Here is a 23,788-nt window from a genome sequence, read left to right on the forward strand (position 1 = left end):
ATCTCATTTTTTTCCTATACACTTCCAAGGATAGTTTGTGTACATACAGTAGTTCACAAAAAAGATAATTCACAATTAAATATTTAATCTGAGTTATTGTTTATGGCTTTGAAAATACTCTCCTGGTGGGAAGCCAAGTAGTGGGGTATAAGCCTGGAGTTTTCAGGCACAATGCTTGAACTCCCTCTGGTCTTTGCTCACACAGAGGGAGTTCACAGTGAAGGATTGATAGGGAGGGACATAAATCAAAGGAAATTATCCTGTAAGTCAATTTATATATTTTGGAACCTCTTAGTGACACCTTAGGAAGCAGCCATCATTTACTTTGTCCTTTTTCTTTCCAGTACTGAATATGTGGTTTTACAATCCCTTCTACATAAAGAATATTGTGAATTAGATCTCCATAGACTTGACTGCATGCACACCATGTACCCTTAATACCACAATATATTGTCTGTTTATTTTCAGATATTGAATGTATCTAGCAAATCTTCCATTTAAAAAAATTGCCAGAGGCATAGGAGGAATGGTCAAACACAAATTTATATTTACCCCTAATCTCGTTCTGTTATTTTTATTTATTTTTGGAGCCCAGCTCATGTGATTCATTTGAAAATACATTGATCAGATTAGAGTACATAACAAGAAAAATAATTCTGTTGGTTTTTGAGAGTGTCATCCTCCAATTTTGAATGTATAATCATGTTTTATAAATTGTTACAGGTGGCTGAGGTTTCTTCTAACTTGACTAAGGGCAGTCAAGTAGAAAAAGAGGGCCGTGTACACCAATGTTTTGAATGTAGTGAGACCTTTTCTTCAGCCACGATGTTAATGCACCACAGTAAAGAGGTTCATGGCAAGGAGAGAATTCATGTGTGCCATGTTTGCAATAAAGCCTTCAAACGGGCAACACATCTCAAGGTACTTGGTAATAACTTAATTCCCAGTTAATATGTTCACTCATTCTTTTGCTTTAGAATTTTAGTTATGTAAATGAATTAAAGATACTTGTCATCTGCTTAATCTTTCCTTTTTGGTATTAGGCCTTAGGGCATGCATCACATGAGCATTTTTGTGCAAAAATACCTCTCTCTCTCTCTCTCTCACTCGCTCTCGCTGTAGCAATAGATATATCTTTTTGTACTGCAGATCTCTACTGAAATACTTAATAAAAGACAGTACTCTGGAATTTAAATAATAGTGCCCTAGTATTATTAAAAATACCAAAACAAATATATTTGTGAGGAAATATATTGTTTTGCATTTTCAAATAGAATATTAATTCAATATTTCAGTTTTCTGATGGTGTTTAACTCTGTAGATGAAATGTACTGAAACAGAAATTAACTTTAACTCTGCAAGTCTAATGCATGCCATCTCCATTAGTCCTGACTTCTGGGAGTCTCCTCTCTTTGCAGAATATGGAGACTGGTGAGACTTGTGGCTTAGTACCCACGTCCATTTGACTTCTAGTTGTTCTGCCTTCTGCATCAGGGCAGATAGCAAGTGTGAAAGCTACTGCTTTCCAAAGTTTTCTTTTTTTAACTTCCTTATTTTGTTACTATTGTCTTAGTGTTTTTTCAGAATTTCTGGAAAGAGTGAGCAGTCTTACAGTATTTGGACTTTACAGGAAGGAGTAAATATTATTTTACTTTGGAGTTTTCTAATTATTATTCTCAGAGTGCTCCTTTGCCGTTCCTTTGCCACTCCCTTTCACTACTGCATGTAGCTAGGTAAACAAATACTCCCCTAAAAGGCAAAAATTCATCTCTGAAGCTCCCCTCCTTTCCTCGGCAAACAGTGAGCTCTGCCAGACTTACTCTCGGTCCACAGATGACCTTCGTAAAAAACTCATGGCATATAAATAATATTCCAGCAAAATTCCAACACAGCAAGAATTTTTCAGCAGCAAGCATGGAGCATTCATTACAGGTATCAGGAAGGCTACATCTACAAAATTGCTGTACTTCTGATGTAGATGATCTTTCTACATTTCAGATTGAGGTAAATGCCAATACCTCCCTTTCTACAAGAACAGCTCTTCTTTAAGATAACTTTACCAAAATTCATGCAGTCTCTACTTTGGTACTAAAGAGGGTTCTCTCCAGCCTGTGCAAACAGGCAGACGTGCTGTCAAACATGCAAGATTGTCAAGATGATCATATTTAAATAGATTTTTCTTTCCTCGGAAGTAGATGAGGAAAAGAAACTGTATTGTTACTAGCTTAACTTTTTTTTAAAGGCACTCCATTCTCAAACACAAGGCATGGACCTTCGCAAAAAGCTGAGCAATGTCAAAAGGAAGAAACCTTGAAATAAAAATCTAAGAACAAAAAACTTGAGATTACACTACTCATCAGGCTTATTTCTAGAAAAAACAGCTCTTTTTTTATCAAAATTTGAAAAGAAGGAACACGACATGCAGGAAAGACTATTAACCCCTGCCTATTTTGTTACCCTGTGCAGAAATGCAGGGTATTCAGCCAGGTAAAGGTAAGCAAACCTGCCATGTCAAAATTCTCTGGAGAATATAATTAGGTAAGTGACACTGTCTCACTTAAAACCAAGAGGATTTGTAAACACCTAATGAGACTTTATGAAATTCTATTGGTCTGAAGGGGAATCTGACCCTGATCTCAAAGACAGATGCAGAAATGGCTTCTTTGAAAGCTCACTTTGCAGCAGAATTTTGAATCTGTCACTGTCTTGATGCAAGCACCTGTGGCACACATTTGATCTGCTAGAGCAGTGGTTCACAAACTTGTTCCGCCGCTTGTGCAGGGAAAACTCCTGGTGGGCCGGGCCAGTTTGTTTTTATCTGCCGAGTCCGCAGGTTCGGCCAGTCGTGGCTCCCAGTGCCGCGGTTCGCTGCTCCAGGCTAATGGGAACTGCTGGAAGCGGCGTGGGCCGAAGGACATACCCTGTCAAGTTCCCTGTCAAATTCTTCTAAGAAACACAGGGAAAGAGTTCAATCCCAGCTACAGGATGTAGTTCTTTAGCCCTGTTCTCATCCACATATTCCAAAAGAAGTATGGAAACCAATAAAAAGATGGTCCTGGAGCAGAAACACTGGAGGTAAATGCCTGGAACAGAAACACTAGAGGTCCTCCTCATTTGGTGACTGGCAAAAAAAAGAACTGCATGTCAGTAAAAGCCCTGGGAAGCAATCCAGTTTGGCAGCCTCAACAAACAAGACAAATCCTGTGCTGCAGTGAGGGTTCCCTCATCGATTAGTTTAAACTTCACTCTCTTTTTTTCGTAATCATTCCCTCTCTCAATGCTGGTAAACATCAAACTATAAAAAAAAACCTGTTTTTTCTCTGAATTGGGGCCAAAGGAACTGTTGCATTACCAGAAAGGTTCTACAGTGACTTCATGGTAAAAAAAACAGATCCTGAAATGAGGGTGTAACTAGACCAGAAACATCACAACAAATATGAAGAAATCCAGATTCAGAATGGAAATGTTAACAGCTGCGTTCTCCTCAGGAGACTATTTCCCCATGTAAGAGTGGGTAAATATATACCTGCAAGTTTGGATTTGCTGTTGCCATTGCAAGTTTCTCTATTTACGTATAGATAAGACACTACTTCCAGTTTATGTATAGATAAGACACCACTTCCAGTTTAGAACACTTCCAATTAGCCTGTTAACTCCCAAGATTGTCACAAAACCAGTAGGGAGGTGGTCATCAAGCACCCATCTGTCAGCTATTTCTGGACAACATACTGATAAGAGTCAGATCTCCATTATAGCAACGTAGAAAACCCAAATAGTTCTCTTGGAACAGGGTTACATTATGAACCTGAAATATACTGAATTGAATTTCAGAGAATGCTACCTAGGAAAGAAATACCCCCTATGTGTCTGGGACAATCGTTTTAACCCAGGAATTAAATTCCAAGATAAAACCATGTAGATTCAAAGAGATCCAATCCCAGCAGTTCAGGGTACATTGTCTGTTACCACTGGTGTCATGTATTGGGATTCTGCCTGGGCAAGGCTGTATATGACACCACTCCAAGTATTTGACCTCAGTGTAAAACAATGAGGAACAGTGGTCAGCAAATTGGTCCTGAGTTCCCTCCATTTGGTGGAAGACATAAAGAATGCACATAGTTGCCTCTTGCAAGGCCATATTGCAAGGTGATCAAAGCCAATGTGAGCCTATGTCCAACAATTTACAACCCAGGGGTATTGGCCAGAACAGGAAAAAAAACTAAGCATGACTTTGGAATTAAAAACAGAAAAACTAACATTTGAACACAAAGGGGTGGGGGCATCTAATCAGTCGGGCAACACCACAACAATAGTATATCTACATAGCCAGGGAAAAGCAAGGAGTTGGCCTCTGAAAATGAAACACTAGAAACAGTCCAGCAGATACAGTAAAATAGATTTTCATAAGATTCCTGCACATCAAAAGGCTACCTGGTTTGCTGCTGGAGGAGAGAGACCTCAGAATGGGCCCTGAACAAAATAGTATTCCAAATAAAAACCAGAAAAATTTTGGGGATACCATAAGTGGATTTATTCACCCATGGAAGTACAGCCAACTCATACGTTTTTGAGCGAGAGATCTCAGACGTGTGGGGGCAGATGCCTAGCTCTGCAAGTGGCCCAGACCATCTTTGTACAAAGGCTTACAAGGGAAAGTATAAGAAAATCTTAGATCACCTCTAAGCAACTAATTCTTTTAAGAGATCACATCCAATTCTGTTAAGTAAATATCAGCATCTTAAGTGTAGAAATCCCCTGCTACACCTGAAGAGAGGTGAAACTGCTACCTGACTATCTCTATAGATATAAAGATGCCACATAGCGTCCAAATGCCTGTTTTTGTCAGGGAGGCTAACCCATTATGATAAACTACCTGAGATTATATCTTTAGTAGTCATTCTTGTAGCTCACTACTCAGAAGTCATGGGACTAATTAAGATGCGATGGGCTGGAAATTAAAATGTTTTATGTAATTTTTTTCTGCTGAACAGCATCTTCACTAGTTCATTCTCCCCAGTTGGCTAAGGTTTAGTCCAGTTATATAGCTGTTTTGAATGTTTCAAGGAGTGTTAATTAAGGGTTGTTAATTTCATAGGTTCGTAGATTCCAAGGCCAAAAAATACCATTGTGATCATCTAGTCTGACCTGCTCCATAACATAGGCCCAAACTGCCTCCAAATAATCTTCAGAGCATATATTTTAGAAAAACATCCAATCTTGATTTTAAAAGTGTTAGTGATGGAGAATCCATCATGACCCTTGGTAAATTGCTCCAATGGTTACTCTCACTGTTAAAAATGTATGCTTTATTTATTTGTCTAGCTTCAACTTCCAGCCATTGAATCGGGTTATACTTTTGTCTGCCAGACTGTGAAGATACCATTATTAAATATTTTTTCTCCATTTAGGTACATATAGACTGTAATCAAGTCACTCCTTTATCTTCTCTTTGATTGAGCCCCTTAAGTGTGTCACTATAAGGCATGTGTTCTAAACATCTAATCATTCTTGTGGCTCTTCTCTGAACCTCTCCAATTTGTCAACATCCTTCTTCCTATTTTATGAATCAAGTTTATTGTTTTGGAAGCATTCATCTAGTGGCCGAGTGGAATGGGCATGGCAAAGTAGATGATGTTGTTAAGCAACAAATTTCTGCTGTCTCCAAATTCTGCAGAAGAACGGACTATTCTCCAGATTGTGTAAAAGTCCTGCAGATGCTATCTAACAGAGACAAAATTATCGAATATGATTTTTTCTATTCTTTATAGCAGGAGCTTAACCATTGTATGGCCAGAGTTAGTTGTCGTCATATTTAGTGGATTATGTAATTTGAGGAACCAGAGCTTCCAGGTGTGCAAAATGATTAATTATCTCTGATGTTATTTAATGTGCCTGCATGGCCATGCACATACAGCATCAGGGAAGAATTAAAAGGATGAGTCATGTGGGATCAAATAGCACTATGTAAAAAATGAATTCTTGCAAATGATTGTGTCCTACAAAGTTTTGTTTGCTTGTATCTGAGGACAGAATTTGACATTATATCGAACACTACAAGAACCCCAGAAGCTGAATCTGTTAGAAACTCTTTTTGTGGTCTCTAGATGTAAATAGTGAGGAAGAAAGGGATTTGGTTAAAGAAAACATAGAAACAATTTCAAGGAACAGTATCACACAAATAGATGGCTTTATTTTGCTTTAGATGTCTAATATGTACAAGATTACCCCATATGTTCAGTGTTCAGTTAACACGCAAAGCAATGAAAAATTCCACCATTTGCAGTGTATTTCAGAGGCACCTATTAGAAACACCATTAATAACTACAGTGAACCAAATATTGAAGCCTAAAATCTCATTTGCTCGAAAACATGCCTTCTGGGTGTGAGAAAAAGACTTCTCAAATGCCAGATGAATGCTTAGCCTGTTAACTGTGATAACAAAAATATATAAACTACATGGAATGACAAAGAAAATCTTCTTACATCATTCAACAATTACTCAGATTTCATTTAGAAAATGACCTCCGCCATTTTTAAAGAACAATATATCAGCTTCCATCTTCTTCACTCTGTTATTTCGATTGATGACTGAAGTCCTCTGCTATTGGCCCAAAAATGTAAATAAACATTTTTTTTTAAAAATGAATTTATAAAGCCATTTCCTCTTCCATATTTTGATTAGGAGCACATGCAAACCCATCAGGCTGGACCTTCACTAAGTTCCCAGAAGCCACGAGTGTTTAAATGTGATACTTGTGAAAAGGCTTTTGCTAAGCCAAGTCAGCTGGAGAGGCATAGCCGCATCCACACAGGTAATAACTACATTGTGCCTGCTCTTGCTATTTTATTGTGGATCTTGTGATATTTTGTTTTCCTTAAAGCTGCTCCTGGATTCATGTGGATATATAAGAATATCAGCTTTCATAAATAATAATAAAAAAGCTTCTAGGTCTCAGGATTGTGGGGGGAAAAGCTAGAACCCTTAAAATCTGAAAACAGCAAAAAGCAAAGAAAAAGAACCCAGTACTTACTATTTTAAAGTTCTCATGAGTTTTTCCCTTTTATGTAAATGGTATTTTGTCAGTTGCTGGTACACGCTAATAGAGACATATCAGTAAAGCATTACTTAAATATAAGGGTTTTAAAAAATTGGACTTGATTTTTCTAAGGCATGTAGGTGAACATTTACATGCATGCAGTTGTCTGTTGTCTTTGCATGGCTGCCAATGGTGGAGCACACACAAAGTAGGCACTGTCTGCCTATAGGAATTCAGTCCTATGAATCATACTGCATTGTCATTCAAAGATTACTTGTTTTCTCAAACTTAATACTAGTGTCTTACTCTGTGATGGATTGTTCTCCAAGACCATAGTGGCAGTAAGTACATGATTTCTATTATATAGCTTGTACTATATTTTCCAAGAAAATACTTACACTAATTATTTTAATTTAGTATGTGCAACCTGTGACTCAGTTTCCTGCTACAAGAGGCAGGTTGGAGGAACCACACTTACAGCTGTCTCACACTGCCTGCTCTACCTTAGAGCTTGTCTTCACTATTGCACTAAATTGGCACCACCTCAACGACAGGCAGAAGCTATGTCAATGGAAGAGCATCTCCCACAGACATAGTGCGGTGTAGACACTGTGTTAAGTAGATGTAAGTTATGTCGCTCAGTAAGGTGTTTTGGTTTTTTTACGTAGAATTAGGTGGTAGTGTAGACAAGGCCTTACAGTCAGCTCTGGCATGAGCTCTGAGAAGCTGCTGTCTTTTCTCCACTACCCATTGCTCAGCAGCAGTCCAGCTGGCTGTTGGATTGCAGAAACAGGGAAGTAAGTTACTAACTGGCTACTCAGTGTCCTGCTTCCCTGTTGGGCTGTGGGAGGCCCAAGGATGTCAGGGCAGAAGCTTGATTTGCTGTGTCCAAGCAGAGGGGAGCTCCTAGCAAAGGATGGCTCCTTTCCTCTACACAGCTAGATACACAGGGTAGCCAAGGACAGAGGAAAAAGGAGGAGAAGCTGAGAAACAACCTCTAGTTATAGCTTCCCAATTCGCTGTCTCTAATTTGCATTAGGTGATCAGGTGACAGCAGTTCCCTAGAGATGATGGCACTACCTGAGGGACAGCCAGAGTGCAGGCTTCAGTCACACTCTCCTTGCTCTCAGCAGGCTCCTCTGCACAAGAGACTGCAGGGAGGGAGGTATAGGAAATGGCTCTGTGTTTTCTTGGGACTTTCTCATAGTGGAAGGATCCCAACATGGGGTTTTTTAATTGTTTTTTTTCCCCTTTGGTGATGCCTCAGTATTGGTAAGGGAACGGAACAATTCTCTGGCCCTCAGTAGTTTGTGTCTCTCAACGTTTTTAAAATAATGTTTGACCCTCAAGCTGAAAAGGTTGGGCACTGCTATCTTTAATAAACTTTGTGTAAAATGGTCTAATTTACATAGAATCATAGAACTGGAAGGGACCTCGAGAGGTCATCTAGTCCAGTCCCCTGCACTCATGGCAGGACTGAGTATTATTTAGACCATCCCTGACAGGTGTTCGTCTAACCTGCTCTTAAAAATCTCCAATGATGGAGATTCCACAACCTCCCTAGGCAATTCATTCCAGTACTTAACCACTCTGACAATTAGGAAGTTGTTACTAATGTCCAAACTAAATCTCTCTTCCTGCAACTTAAGCTCTTTACTTCTGCTACATGGTGTATCTAAAACTGCATCTTGAAAGTAAGATCCTGAAATGGCCTGGGTGGAAGCTAGTCTTCAACAGCTGCTAGGTTCTGTAAATAGGAAGACAGGGAAAAAGGTCTGAGTGAAAGGATGTACAGGCAGTGTGCGCCCAGCACAGAACTAGCAAGTAATAGAGGAGGAGAGATTGTATTGATAAGAGGAAATATAGTCATTAGGGCTGTCAATTAACTGCTGTTAACGCATGCAATTAACACGCAGCACAATTAATGCGTTAATTTTTTTAACACATGTTAATCACAGACCTGGGTGGGAGGGCAGCATAAGATGCTCTGGAGACCCTGTCAGTCAGGTGCAGTAATGCAAGCTGCCACCAGGGGGCTGGAAGAGAAGAGGCTAGAGAAAGAAGTGGTTCTCTTTCCCGCTCCAGCGGAGAAGTAGAGATGTTGACACACACACCCACACCCCCAGGTGACCATATTTTTTAAAGTAAAAACAGGATGGCCAGGGGCTCGCTGGAGCTCCCCCTTCCCTTTGCAGGGCTTGCCCGAGCTGCCCTCCCCATTCCTCCTGGGCCTGGGGCTGACCCCCGCTCCCATCCCCGTGCCACCTGCAGCTGGGGCTGACTGCCCCCCTCCTGAGCCCCATGCCACCTGGGGTTGAAGCTGACCAGCCCCCCCCCCCCTCCGAGCCTGTGCCACTTGCAGCTGGGACTGACACCCTCTTTTCCCCCCCCCCCCCCCAAAGCTCCACGCCTCCCCCGTCTGAGGCTTATCTCTCCCCTCCCCGAGCTCTGTGTCTTCCATGTCTGAGGCTGATCTCTCTTTTTCCCCACCCCACAACCCTCAAGCTCTGCACTGCCCAGGGGTCAGCTCTGAAGCTAGCACTCCCTGCCAGCAGCAGATTTCTCCACTTTCCTGCTGGCAGGCAGTGCTGCCTTCAGCTGATCACCAGGCAGCAGCCACCACTCTCTGTTCTGCCTTGTATTCGGGACAAATACCCAATTCTGATGAAAAAGTAGGGACGGCTGGGACAGAGCTGAAAAAGGAGACTGTCCTAGCCAAAACGGGACGTATTGTTCCTGGCCAGCCCCTCATTCGCAGGATCAGCCCCCTTGCGTCGTGCCCCATTGCCTTTAGCCGGCCGTTTGTTCCGGGGATAACCCATAGAGAACATGGGCCTGGCCAGCTCAGCCTCCCTGCACCAGACTCTCCTCCCCTGCAGTATGATAAGTCCCTGAGGTAAAATCCAGCCTCCCTTGCAAACAAAGGCTCACTCAGGTGAAGGGAGCCCACCTAGCTCAGTAAAAGGAATTAAGCCTGGTGAGCCCAGTAGCAGAAACCACCCTTCCAGAAGCAGAAGAAAGACACCTTCCTCACCCTCCTGCACAAATTATTGCTTACTCCTCCCCATTGTCACCCCCTGTCTTCCCAGGCTTTCCTCCTGCACAAGTCATTGCTTCCTTCCTTCCTCCCCTGTCCTCCCCCACCACTGAATGCTTCTTTGTCTGAGTGATTGGCTGAACAAGATGTAGGACTGAGTGGACTTGTAGGCTCTAAAGTTTATTGTTTTATTGTTAAGTGCAGTTATTTTTTTTTACATAATTTTACATTTGTAAGTTCAACTTTCATGATAGAGATTGCACTACAGTACTTCAATGAGGTGAACTGAAGTTTCTTTACAGAGCAAATGTTTGTAATAAAAAATAAATATAAAGTGAGCACTGTACACTTGGTAGAAAACATCCAAAAATATTTAAATAAATGGTATTCTATTACTGTTTAACAGCGCGATTAATTGAAATTAATTTTTTTAATCACGCGATTAATCACGATTATTTTTTAATCACTTGAGCCCTAATAGTCATACATTAATTTTTGAAATAATAAAGGAAATACAGAAAATAAGTGACCAACTACATTTATTTTATATAAATGTTTTCTTAAATTTTCTTTACCAATTCAGATGCTTAGATTATAATTCCAAGCTCCGGAAACAAAGATATGCTTCTGTGACATCAGACTTTCGGTTTTCAGTGAACCCATGTTTTTGAGGTTATATGGGTATATTCATGAACACAATGGCCATACTGGGTCAGACCATGGTCCATCTAGCCCAATATCCTGTCTTCCGAAAGCGAATAGTGCCAGATGCTTCAGAGAGAATGGACAGGGAAATTATAGAGTTATCAGTCCCCTGTTGTCTGTTCCCAGCTTCTGGCAGTCAGAGGTTTAGGGACAGCTGGAGCATGGGTTATGTCCCTGACCATCTTGGCTAATAGCTGTTGTTGGCCGTATCCTCCATGATTTTATCGAATGCCTTTTTTGAACTCAGTTATACTTTTGGCCTTCACAACATCCCCTGGCAATGAGTTCCACAGGCTGGCTATGCATTGTGTAAAGAAGTACTACTTTACGTTGTTTCATTGTGTATTTCCCATTGGTTCTTGTGTTATGTAAAGAGGTAAATAACATTTCCCTATTCACTTTCTCCACACATTCATTATTTAAAGATCTCTATCGTATCCCCCCTTAGTCAGTTCTCTCCTGAGCCAAACAGTCTTAGTCTTTTTCATCTCTCCTCATATGGAAGCTGTTCCATATCCCTAAACATTTTTGTTGCCCTTCGGTATAACTTTTCCGGTTCTAATGTATTGTTTTTGAGAAGGGGTGACAAGAACTGCACATAGTCTTCAAGATGACTGGGGCCGGTTTTCTTCAATATCTTCATAAATGATCTGGAGGATGGTGTGGATTGCACTCTCAGCAAATTTGCGGATGATACTAAACTGGGAGGAGTGGTAGATACGCTGGAGGGCAGGGATAGGATACAGAGGGACCTAGACAATTTGGAGGATTGGGCCAAAAGAAATCTGATGAGGTTCAATAAGGATAAGTGCAGGGTCCTGCACTTAGGATGGAAGAACCCAATGCACCGCTACAGACTAGGGACCGAATGGCTAGGCAGCAGTTCTGCGGAAAAGGACCTAGGTGTGACAGTGGACGAGAAGTTGGATATGAGTCAACAGTGTGCCCTTGTTGCCAAGAAGGCCAATGGCATTTTGGGATGTATAAGTAGGGGCATAGCCAGCAGATCGAGGGACGTGATCGTTCCCCTCTATTCGACATTGGTGAGGCCTCATCTGGAGTACTGTGTCCAGTTTTGGGCCCCACACTACAAGAAGGATGTGGATAAATTGGAGAGAGTCCAGTGAAGGGCAACAAAAATGATTAGGGGTCTGGAACACATGACTTACGAGGAGAGGCTGAGGGAACTGGGATTGTTTAGTCTGCAGAAGAGAAGAATGAGGGGGAGATTTGATAGCTGCTTTCAACTACCTGAGAGGTGGTTCCAAAGAGGATGGTTCTAGACTATTCTCAGTGGTAGAAGAGGACAGGACAAGGAGTAATGGTCTCAAGTTGCAGTGAGGGAGGTTTAGGTTGGATATTAGGAAAAACTTTTTCACTAGGAGGGTGGTGAAACACTGGAATGCGCTACCTAGGGAGGTGGTAGAATCTCCTCCCTTAGAAGTTTTTAAGGTCAGGCTTGACAAAGCCCTGGCTGGGATGATTTAATTGGGGATTGGCCCTGCTTTGAGCAGGGGGTTGGACTAGATGACCTCCTGAGGTCCCTTCCAACCCTGATATTCTATGATTCTATGAAGGCATACCATGGATTTATATAGTGGCATAATCTTTTCTATCATATTATGTATCCCTTTCCCTAACGGTTCCTGATATTTTATTCGCTTCTTTTGTCTGCCGCTGCTCATAGAGCAGATGTTCTCAGAGAACTAGCTATGATGACTGCAAGGTGTTTTTCTTGAGTGATAACAGCTAAGTTAGGCCCCATCATTTTGTATGTATATTTGGGATTATTTCAGTGTGCATTATTTTACATTTGTCAAAATTGAATTTCATCTGACGTTTTGTTGCCTAGTCAACTAGTTTTGTGAGATCTCTTTGTAATTCTTCACAGTCAGCTTTGGACTTAACTGCCTTGAGTAATTTTGTATCATCAGCAAACATAGCCATTTCACTTTTTACCTCCTTTTCCAGATGATTTATGAATATGTTGAACCCCACAAGTCCCAGTACAGATCCTTGGGGGACCCTGCCGTTTACTTCTTTCCATTGTGGAAACTGACCCTTTATTCCTACTCTTTGCTTTCTGTCTTTCAACCAGTTACTGATCCTTGAAAGGACCTTCCCTCTTATCCCATGACTGCTTACTTTGCTTAAGAGCCTTTGGAGAGGGACCTTGGTAAAGGCTTTCCAAAAATCAAGATACACTATACCAACTGGATCACCCTTGTCCACCTGCTTGTTGACACCCTCAAAGAATTCTAATAGATAGGTGAGACATGATTTCCCTTTACAAAAGCCATGTTGACTCATCCCCAATATATTGTGTTCATCTGTGTGTCTGATAATTCTATTCTTTACGATAGTTTCAACCAGTTTGTCTGGTACTGAAGTTAGGCTTACCAGCCTTTATTTGCTAGAATTGTTTCTGGAGCCTTTTTTCTTTTAAATCGGCATTATGTGAGCAATCCTCCAGTCATCCGGTGCAGAGGCTGATTTTATCAATAGGTTATGTTCCACAGTGAGTTCTTCAGTATCTTATCTGAGTTCCTTCAAAAGTCTTGGGGGAATACCATCTGGTCCTAGTGACTTATTACTGTTTAATTTATCAATTTGTTCCAAAATATACTGACACCTCAGTCTGCGACAGTTCCTCAGATTTGTCGTCTAAAAAGAATGGCTCAGGTTTGGGAATCTCCCTCCCATTCTCTGCAATGAAGACTGAAGGAAAGAATTCATTTAGCTTCTCCACAATGGCCTCGTTTTTCTTGAGTGCTCCTTTAATACCATGATTGTCCAGTGGCCCCTCTCATTGTTGGCAGGCTTCCTGCAACTGATGTACTTTAAAAAAAATTGCTGTTAATTTTTGTGTGTTTTGCTATTTGTTCTTCAAATTATTTTTTGATCTGCCTAATTATGCTTTTACACTTGACCTTCTGGACTTTATGCTCCTTTCTGTTTTCCTCTGTAGGATTTGACTTTCATTTTTTAAAGGATGCCTTTTTGCTCTAGCTGCCTCTTTTACTCTGCTGTTTAGCTATGGTGGTATTATTTTGGTCCTCTTACTGTTCTTGTTTTTTATTTGGGGTATACATTTAGTTTACCCTGTATTAATGGTGTATTTTTCCATGCAGCTTGCAGGCATTTAACTCTTCTGACTGTTCCTTTTAATTTCCATTTAACTGTCTCCCTCATTTTTTGTATAGTTCCCCCTTTTTGAAGTTAAATTCTACTATGGTGGGGTGTTTTGCTATTCTTCCCCGCTTCCTCCCTCAGAATGTTAAATTAAATTACATTGTGGTCACTATCACCATGTGGTTCAGCTATATTAACCTTTTGGACCAGATCCTATGCTCTATTTAGGACTAAATCAAAAATTGCCTCTCCTCTTGTGGTTTCCAGGACTAGCCGCTTCAAGAAGCAGTCATTAATGGTGTCTAGAAATTTTATCTCTGCATCCTGCCTTGTGATGAGACATACCAGTAAGCATGGGGATAGTTGAAATCCCCCTTATTATGGGGTGTTCTGTTTTTGTAGTCTCTCTAATCTCCTTGAGCGTTTCACAGTCATTCACCATCCTGATCAAGTGGTCAGTAGTATAATCCTACTGCTATACTCCTTATTAATTGATTCTCAAGTTAGTTTTAGTTACAATACCTAAATTAGACCATTTTACACAAAACCAATTAATAAGAACCTTGAATCATGCTTTGTGGACTTATTCCCTCCTTCAGTCCCCTCTGAGTACATTTCATCCTTCTTTTGAGTGACATGGACTGGAATTGTCTCAGATAAGTGAATTTTGGAAATTAGTAAAGTTATTCTATTCAGTTTCTCTCCATACTACACTACCTCCTTCTCCCCCATCCTTTTCCATGAACCTCTCTCATGAGTGAGTACTAGGTGACCATGTCCATTCATGCTTCAGTTGGGACCAGTAGAAAAAGTCCCTTCGTGTTATCAGGCAAAAAGTTTTTACTTCTGATATTCCTTGATGTCCCAAAATAAAAGGGAACTTTGGGCTTCTTGTTCCATTTTAGCTTGTTGGCCTTTTTTCTAGTCTCAGTAGCTAGATTTCTAAATGGTTTCTAGCTACAATTTCACTTGCAGTTCATGAAGAAATAAAATTAAAGTAGTCTGAAATGTGGTTGGTTCACCAAGTAGAAACCCATGAATAATTGGAATAGAGACATCCAGGGATTCCAAAGATGTTTATAGATGAATTAGGTAATATAATTTTGAGAAAATTGCTTTCTTCTAATTAAGAGTGTTCCGCCAAAAAGTAAAAAATACAATGTAACTTTTTATAGGAACAGTCTTCTTGATGAAGTGCTGGGAGTCTATCCGGTGTCATTCAGATGAAATTTTAAAATGTAGAATTTGAATGAGAATAGATCTCAGGGTTTTAATTTCTATATTTAAATAGAAAAAAATGGTCTCAAGTGTTATGGTTGTAAGTGGTGTGAAATAATTTTATTATAAGATGTACTTTATATTTCTGATGTACATCGTTTCTCATCATCATCACTAACGGGTTAATACCCCTCACTTGTACAATTCAGAGGTGGTGCATTGTGTTGCAGGAGGCTCCAGGACTAAGCCCTGGCTTTGAGCTCAAGCCACCAGATTTTCTGCCTCTGGTGGCTGTTTCTCCTGACAATTTTGTTTTATAACTTCAGTTTTTATTCATTTTCATGCAATAGTGACCTATCTCCGAGCAGGTATTTGGCAGCACGGTGGTTTCAATCTGCTGCAGCACCTTGTCTCCAGGATTGCAGTGTCTTCAAAACACCAGGCTATGTAAACAGTGCTCCCTGTTTACAGGTTCTGCATTTACAGGTCCTGCGAAGGGCAAATCTTGCACTGCATATTCACAGCAAGCTGACCCCAGGGTACAGGCCTCAGATTTCGATCTGCAAGTCAAGTCCCCTCTTGCTTCCAGGAACCATGACTCAAATGCAGAAAAGCCCAGGCAGGAGCTTCTGAGCACTTCAGATAGAGAGAGGGAGAGAATTTAAAGATGAAGAGAACACTGTCTAGCCAGCTCAGGGAGTGGGGTGGTGTGATGTGGCTACCACAGATGTGGGCTACAAGGAAAAATCCATGAGGAGGAGCCAAAATTCTCTACTCTGCCCACAAGATACTGAAGTGGTCCTCAGCTCCCTATTGAAAGAAGCAGGGCTCCTACACAACTCCATTTCCTCCCCTTATGACTCAGGGGATTTTCATGTTATTCAGAGGTAAGTCTTGCAAACCCCAGAGACACAGGTCCCAAAAAGGCAAAAGCAAGCATCACTTTTGCAAAGCAGCAATTAATATTGTTAATAACAAGTAGAGTGCAATTGCAACCCCAGGGTTGAATCCCTTCTCCCACTGCGGGAGTGTTTGCTGAGATTTTTCTCCTACATCGAGGCGCTCTTGGTGCTCTGTATCAAACTCACTATACCCTCCCCACCAGCATGTGTGTGGACATGTAGAAAAGCCGGTCACTCCTATGAAGCCTTGCCTCAGGATGTGGTGCAGTGGAAATTGTCTGTCTGGCTTTCAGCCTAAGGGCCCCCTCTCTGTTAGGGAAAGTGACACATATTTCAGTTGTGGGAATTGTGTCTTATGACCATCAGCCATAAACCCTGTCTTTGCCAGAGAAAGGGGCTTATAGTCTGAAAGATGGGAAAGAATCTCTTTCTCTCTGTCTCTTTTCCCTGCCCCTTTACAAGCTGGCTCTATATTAAAGTGTAAAGGAACACTTGAGGCAGCCTCTGAGCAGATTAGAGGCATCATAGGACTGGAAGGGACCTTGAGGGGCGATCTAGTACAGTCCCCTCCACTCATGGCAGGACTAAGAGCTTGTCTACACCTACCGGGGTATCAACACGCAGCAATCGATGCATCAGCGGTTGATTTAGCGGTCTAGTGAAGACCCCGCTAAATTGATCGCAGACCACTCTCCTGTCGACTTTTGTACTTCACCGGATCGAGAAGAGTAAGGGGAGTCATTGCATAGTGTGGACCCTGTGGTAAGTAGATCTAAGCTACGTCGACTTGTTACACTATTCACGTAACTCAAATTGCATAGCTTAGATTGACTTTTCCCTGTAGTGTAGACAAGGCCTAAGTATTATCTAGACCGTTTCTGACAGGTGTTTGACTAATCTGCTCTTAAAAATCTCCAGTGATAGAGATTCCACAACCTCCCTAGGCAATCTATTTCAGTGCTTAACTACCCTGACAGTTAGGAAGCCTAAACCTCCCTTGCTGCAATTTAAGCCCATTGCTTCTTGTCCTATCCTCAGAGGTTAAGAAAAACAATTTTTCTCCTTCCTCCTTGTAACAACCTTTTACGTACTTGAAAACTGTTATCATGTCCCCCCTCAGTCTTCTCTTTTCCAGACTAAACAAACCCAATTTTTTAAGTCTTCCCTCATGGGTCATGTTTTCTAGACCTTTAATCCTTTTTGTTGCTCTTCTCTGGACTCTCTCCAATTTTTCCACATCCTTCCTGAAATGTGGTCCCCAGAACTGGACACAATACTCCAGTCGAGGCCTAATCAGTGCAGAAGTAGAGCGGAAGAATTACTTCTCATGTTTTGCTTACAACACTCCTGCTAATACATCCCAGAATGATGTTCGCTTTTTTTGCAACAGCCTTACGCTGTTGACTCTTCTTTAGCTTGTGATCCACTGTGACTCCCAGATCCCTTTCTGCAATACTCCTTCCTAGGCAGTCATTTCCCATTTTGTATGTGTGCAGCTCATTGTTCCTTACTAAATGGAGTACTTTGCATTTGTCCTTATTGAATTTCATCCTGTTTACTTCAGACCATTTCTCTAGTTTGTCCAGATCATTTTGAATTTTAATCCTATTCTCCAAAGCACTTGTGTCAGGGTTCCTTCCCCACTCTGAACTCTGGGGTACAGATGTGGGGACCCGCATGAAAGATCCCCTAAGCTTATTCTTACCAGCTTAGGTTAAAACTTCCCCAAAGCACAGATTCCTTTTTTGCCTTGGGATCGCTGCCACACCAAGTGATTTAACAAACAATCAGGGAAGGGACCACTTGGAGTCCTGTTCCCCAAAAATATTTCCCCAAGCCTACACCCCCTTTCCTGAGGAAGGCTTGAGCATATATCCTAACCAATTGGTTACAAAATGATCAAAAACCCAAACCACGCGGTCTTGGAACAATGGAAAAAATCAGTCAGGTTCTTAAAGGAAGGATTTTATTTAAAGAAAAAGTAAAAGAATCACCTCTGTAAAATCAGGATGGTAAATACTTTACAGGGTAATCAGATTCAAAACACAGAGGATTCCCCTCTAGGCAAAACTTGAAAGTTACAAAAAAACCAGGATAAACTTCCCTCTAGCAAAGGGAAAATTCACAAATTGAGAAAACAAAGATAAACTAATATGCCTTGCCTGGCTGTACTTGAAATTTCTGTAATATGAGAGACTGGTTCAGAATGGTTTGGAGAACATGGATTGATATCTGGTCCCTCCTAGTCCCAAGAGCAAACGAACACAGAAACAAAGAACCCAAAACAAAGCCTCTCCCCTCACCCAGATTTGAAAGTATCTTTTGTCCCCGTTGGTTCCTTTGGTCAGGTGCCAACCAGGATATTTGAGCTGCTTAACCCCTTACAGGTAAGGAGGAATTTTAGGCTACCCTTATGGTTATGACAACTTGCAACCCCTCCCAGCTTGGTATCTTCCACAGACTTTTCATAAGTGTACTCTCTATGCCATTATCTAAATCATTGATGAAGATATTGAACAGAACCAGACCCAGAACTGATCCCTGTGGGACCCCACTTTCCTTCCAGCATGACTGTGAACCACTGATAACTACTCTGGGAACAGTTTTCCAATCAGTTTTACACCCACCTTATAGTAGCTCCATCTAGGTTGCATTTTCCTAGTTTGTTTATGAGAAGGTCATGCGAGACAGTATCAGAAGCTTTACTAAAGTCAAGAAATACCACGTCTGCCGCCTCCTCCCTATCCACAATTCTTGTTACCCTGTCAAAGAAAGCTATTGGGTTGGTTTGACACAATTTTTTCTTGACAAATCCATGCTGACTGTGAGATGTGACATTCCACTCCCCACAAAGCTGCACCATCATGGGATTACAGTGGTTAAGTGAGAAATCCCTTTCTGTGTTCAAAATTATCCTGATTTACTGAATAAAGACCTGAGAGGAGCTAGGTTGCTCCTATAATACTTGGATGCTAGCTATCCTGGGGGAGCAGGCAGGCAACCTTTCATGTTCCTGGGGACATCTAGCAAGCTGCTTCTACAATTGAGTTGAGGTATTTGTATCAGTATCCCTCCTCAGCTGAGTAGTCCTCCAAGCCAGGATCAGTAGCATGCTATCTCCCCCATGTAAACAGCCTGGGGAAGTACCACATGCACCACCACGTGCAAGACCGGACAAGAGGATAGTGGCTTGCAACAAAGTATCTTTCAAACGTTATTAAATAGAAGGTTTTCCTTAGCCACCTCCTTTGAGATCATCTTGGGGGATCCAAATGAAGATGTCTGATCAAAACTAAATTTTAAACTAAATGTTATATAACAAAGACATGTAATATGTTTTGGAAACCTAAGGCTGGTGCAGCAATAGCTTTTCCAGTGAAAGACAGGCACTCCTTCAGAAGGGAGCTTTTTTCCAAAGGACTATAAGAGAGAGGACATACAGTGCTGCAATTTCAAAGCCTCACCTATAGCCATTCAGACCAGAGGTTTTTCATATACTTAATAAGGAAAATCTAGTTGATGGTAAGCAGGTGGTTCATTTAGAAGTATAATCCTTGCCTGGAGTTGAACATCTCATGTGCTGACCTTGTCAGACCTTTGATGTGATCTGTGATGAGCAATGGCTTATGACTCGGCAGCTACAAAGGCAATATTATACCCATGAATAGCAATCAGTCATCTTTAAACAAATATCTTGTGCATCCAGATTTAGAGGTGAGTTGCTTCTCTGAGAACATTAGAGAAAATTAGCAGCTGAAATAGCAGGGTGGCCTCCATAGTTTAAGTACAAATAACATGCAGAAAGTCAATCTAATGTTCATTCTGGACCATTGCATATTCACTGTGTGAGAAAGTTTTGTACAGTGGGGAGCATATCTTGAAGGCAAATTTCCAAAATTTCAGAGTACACGTCCTGTTAGTTAACTTCAGCAGCTCTTTCAGTGGTGTCTCTGAACAACCTCCCCTTTCTCCCCCCCCCAAAACAAAACAAAACCCCGCAAACCTCACTCCCACAGACATGGCCATATGGGATCAGACCAGTGGTCCATTGAGTCCAATATCCTGACAGTAGCATTGGCCAGTATCAGCTGTTCCAGAAGAATGTGAAAGAAACTACATAGCAGGGAATTATAATAATAATCACAAAGTTCTAGTGATCTCAGCCACCTTATTGTTTCTCCAGAATGGTCAATAGGAGCCCTACAACCAAGCACAATAGAAATGTGGGTACCAGCTCTAGTGGTATTCTGTATGTAGCACATCAGACTCTCCCTTTGAGTATCAGATGCCAAGATTAATCAGTGAGAGCCTCTGACCTGCTCTCATTACCTCTAATAGGTAGTTTTTGGAATTGGTTCCTGTCTCTACAAGAACCACACTGTGGTTGTCAAAAGTATAAAATTACTCTTGTAGCTTCAGGAAATTTTCTATTCAAGTAGGTTCCTTTTTCCACTATTCCTGGAAAATAGTTCTTCCATCATTTTGTTCTAACCATTAGTACTCCTTTGGAAGAGTATGACATAAATGGGCTTTCATGGAACTTAAAAGATATATTTCAAACATATTGAGTTCACATGCCAGGTGTCTCTTTCAGTCCAAAATGCTAAGGCCTTAGGGCCTCAGAATTGCTGCAGGCAAGTGGTTAAAATCATGCACCAGCTAATACGCTAAGCAACTGGCAGAACTTATTCACAGGTCATGAGCCTAGTCTGAGGATGATTTTACAAGTAAGTGTTTCCATTTCTTTGTTTCCTTTGGTAGGAAGGTACTGCTGAGTTGTTTCCCACATACTGCCTCGTCATTCCTGCCTGTTGTTCTGCTATATCAATTAAAACACTGCTTGTTCTGCCCCACACTTTTGTGATTCACTGATCGCTACTTCTGTTAGTAATGAATGAGGAGAGAAGTTGAGCAACAGAATATGTAATTTACCTGATAAACTAAATTTATAAACTAAATTTACCTGATAAATGTCTTTCTGTTGCGTAGCTTTTCTCCTCATTCAGTCCACTTGGATAGTCTAGTAAATGACCAGGCTAAAAATGGAAATCTTTTTCTAAAGGAAAATGTAGACATATTCTCTTAAGGTTAATTAATGCATTATATCAGGTTGTCTTGATGCTAATAATTGGTTGCTACAGTGTTTCTTCAGCTTTGGAAGAATTTTTCTGGTGGCCTAAGATGAAGGGCAGGGCGTAGTCCTTGAGCCTCCAGCAAAAACACTGGACTGCCTCTTAATTTCTATAGCTGGAGGTCAGGGTGGATTGATTTAAATAATTTAAATCAGCAAGCAGGAGATCTTGATTTAAATAATTCATTTTTGTTTTGCTTTGTATTTTTTAGTAATTTTCCTAAATTTTACTAAATTTTACTAAAATTACTAAAAATTACTAAATTTTTTAGTAATTTTCCTAAAGAGAGATCATTCACCTCTTGGCACACAGGACAGGGGTCACATTTGGTATTTTATTGCAAATCTAGCAGAAATGATTTTTAATGGCACACCTTTCAAGTCTGAGAGTAATTCAGTTTTCTAGAAATTAATAAAATGGCCTAATTTATATTACCTTTCTGAGGTAGGGCAAAAAGTATCAAACTTGTAAGCTTCTTTATAACTTGGTATTCTAAAACACAAATTTGTCAAACTTAACAAAATCATGAATATAAAGTAGAAATGTTAATGCTTTCTTCAAGGATTATAAGTGTATTCTGTCCCATGTAGTTTTGTTACCTGAAAAGTTACCATGTAAATTTTTCTGTTGTGCAGGGGAACGTCCATTTCAGTGTACACTGTGTGATAAAGCTTTTAACCAGAAGAGTGCCCTTCAGGTGCACATGAAAAAGCACACAGGAGAGAGGCCTTACAAATGTGATTACTGTGCAATGGGCTTTACACAGAAAAGCAATATGAAACTCCATATGAAACGAGCTCATGGTTATGCTGGTAGGTAACGTGATATGTAGTAATGTTAAGCACACATTTTTTGAAGCAGAGATCAGTGAGTGGCTTCAGTATCCCCTTTCCTCTGTACTGTAGGTGGGGACGATCTAAAACATAGAATGTAGATGATACACAGTTCTAGTGAAATGGTCCATTCCCTTTGATTTTTTTTTTCCATTTCAAGGGGATGTTCTGATTTATGAACCAAAATAATTTGTGCATATTCCTCATTCCTTGTTTTTGTTGTATTTGCAATAGTCTTATGTTATCTGTATTGGTCATTCCTTTCTTTCTCTGTTGTATTACAATAGGTACTATACAAGAATCTGCCAGTCAACAAGAAGGGGAAGATATTAATCGTGCTTTGAATTTAGAAGAAGTTGTTCAAGAATCTTCAAATGAATGGCAGAGTATAAGCAATGTTTTTCGATGACACCTTAGTTGAAAGCTTTGCTTTCAGGACTTGAATTTCTCAACATATGTTTTGAAAAAAGTAAAGCATATGGATTTTACAGTTGATGCTTCAAGCATTGAAAATATTAACAATAGAATAATATATTATAGTTTTTTTAATTATTTACAAAAAGTACTTAAAAAGAATCATTGTTTTTGTAAGCTTGTGGGAAAATATTGAAAAAACATCAATTAATCTGTGTTAAGTTGTCTACAAATCAGTGAACTCAGGTAATACTACGTGCAGTTTCATCTTCTAATCCACAGCCAGTATATCTAGTTGAACAATTAACTGGAACGTCATATCAGGAAAAAGTGATTCCCTTGCATTAGTAAAGAAGATGAAAAGTAACTTCATGGGAAAACCATGAAAATTGTCATTTGCTTTTTTATTTTATTTTTTTAATGTATAGCAAAAACATTTGAGGTTAGAAAGAAAAGTGTTACAACAGAGATGCATGCAGTACAGAATTGATTTTTACAATGCAAAGTAAAATGTTAAACTTCTGTTCTTAGTTTCTTTTGGTGCATTTGAGGAATTTTGGAAAGTGAATTGCCCTTGCATTAAATGGTATTTATGTAGCTAATCTCTTGAGAGGTGACCAGGCTATTTCCATTCCAGTTGTAGAGACAGTTATTAGTTTTTTTTCCATCAAAATGTCTGAGGCTTCAAACTCAGCAATAAATATTCAAAGAAAATCCAAACTAAAAGAGATTAAACTGGTTGAACACCCCTGTTTTTAGGTTAGCCATAAGGATCAACAGGCAGATACTTGAGTATTTGTGGAAAGCACAAGCCATATACTAAAGTTGGGAGGTTACCTAAAATAGTACATTTTAATAGTAGACTGGAAGTAAGCTGCAGTACAGGTCACCTCAGTTAATGTAAAAGTAATCTGTACTGTAGACATTTATAGTTCCAAATCTGTAAAAGCATCATTATTTTCTTTTGCATCAACTCTGAAAGCATTTTACTGTGGTGTTTTTTTGTTTGTTTTTTAATTATTTTTTCAGTAAAACTACCTAGTTAACTTAAGGTACATCTACAGCTACGGCAGTGTGTAGAGTACAGGGGTATAAATAGCAGTGTAGATGGTGAGGCAGGGCTTAGGTGGGTAGAGTAGAGTGCCCACATATCTCAGCCCTCAGGGTATATATCCAACACACTTCTCTGCATTTCCAAGCAGGGCCTCCCATGTCTATGCTGCTAATTTCTGCAGTGTAGTGTCCCGCTGCCTCTCTACTGCCAGAGCCTTTTCGTTACTGCCTGCACACAGCAGTATGTAGCTACTCACTTTAGTGACATGGCATGCCACCTGCCTTTTGCCATGGCATGTAGCTACAGGTGTAGTGCCTTTACTCT

At 40.4% G+C, this 23,788-nt stretch overlaps 1 protein-coding gene across 3 annotated transcripts in view; it reads left to right on the plus strand.

The window, feature by feature from the left end:
* The window catches only part of ZNF236 (zinc finger protein 236), a 179,106-nt gene extending 156,647 nt beyond the window's left edge, over positions 1-22,459 (plus strand). For all 3 annotated transcript variants that reach the window (XM_084619762.1, XM_084619763.1, XM_084619764.1), the window contains exons 30-33: positions 724-921; positions 6,683-6,812; positions 21,799-21,975; positions 22,284-22,459. In XM_084619762.1, the coding sequence (XP_084475888.1) occupies positions 724-921; positions 6,683-6,812; positions 21,799-21,975; positions 22,284-22,405 (627 nt within the window). In that variant the 3' untranslated portion in view covers positions 22,406-22,459. The remainder of the gene's footprint in view (positions 1-723; positions 922-6,682; positions 6,813-21,798; positions 21,976-22,283) is intronic.
* The last annotated feature ends 1,329 nt before the right edge of the window (positions 22,460-23,788 follow it).

Source organism: Lepidochelys olivacea (assembly GCF_965140295.1).
Source record: "Lepidochelys olivacea isolate rLepOli2 genome assembly, chromosome: 2".
NCBI classification, from domain to species: domain Eukaryota; kingdom Metazoa; phylum Chordata; order Testudines; family Cheloniidae; genus Lepidochelys; species Lepidochelys olivacea.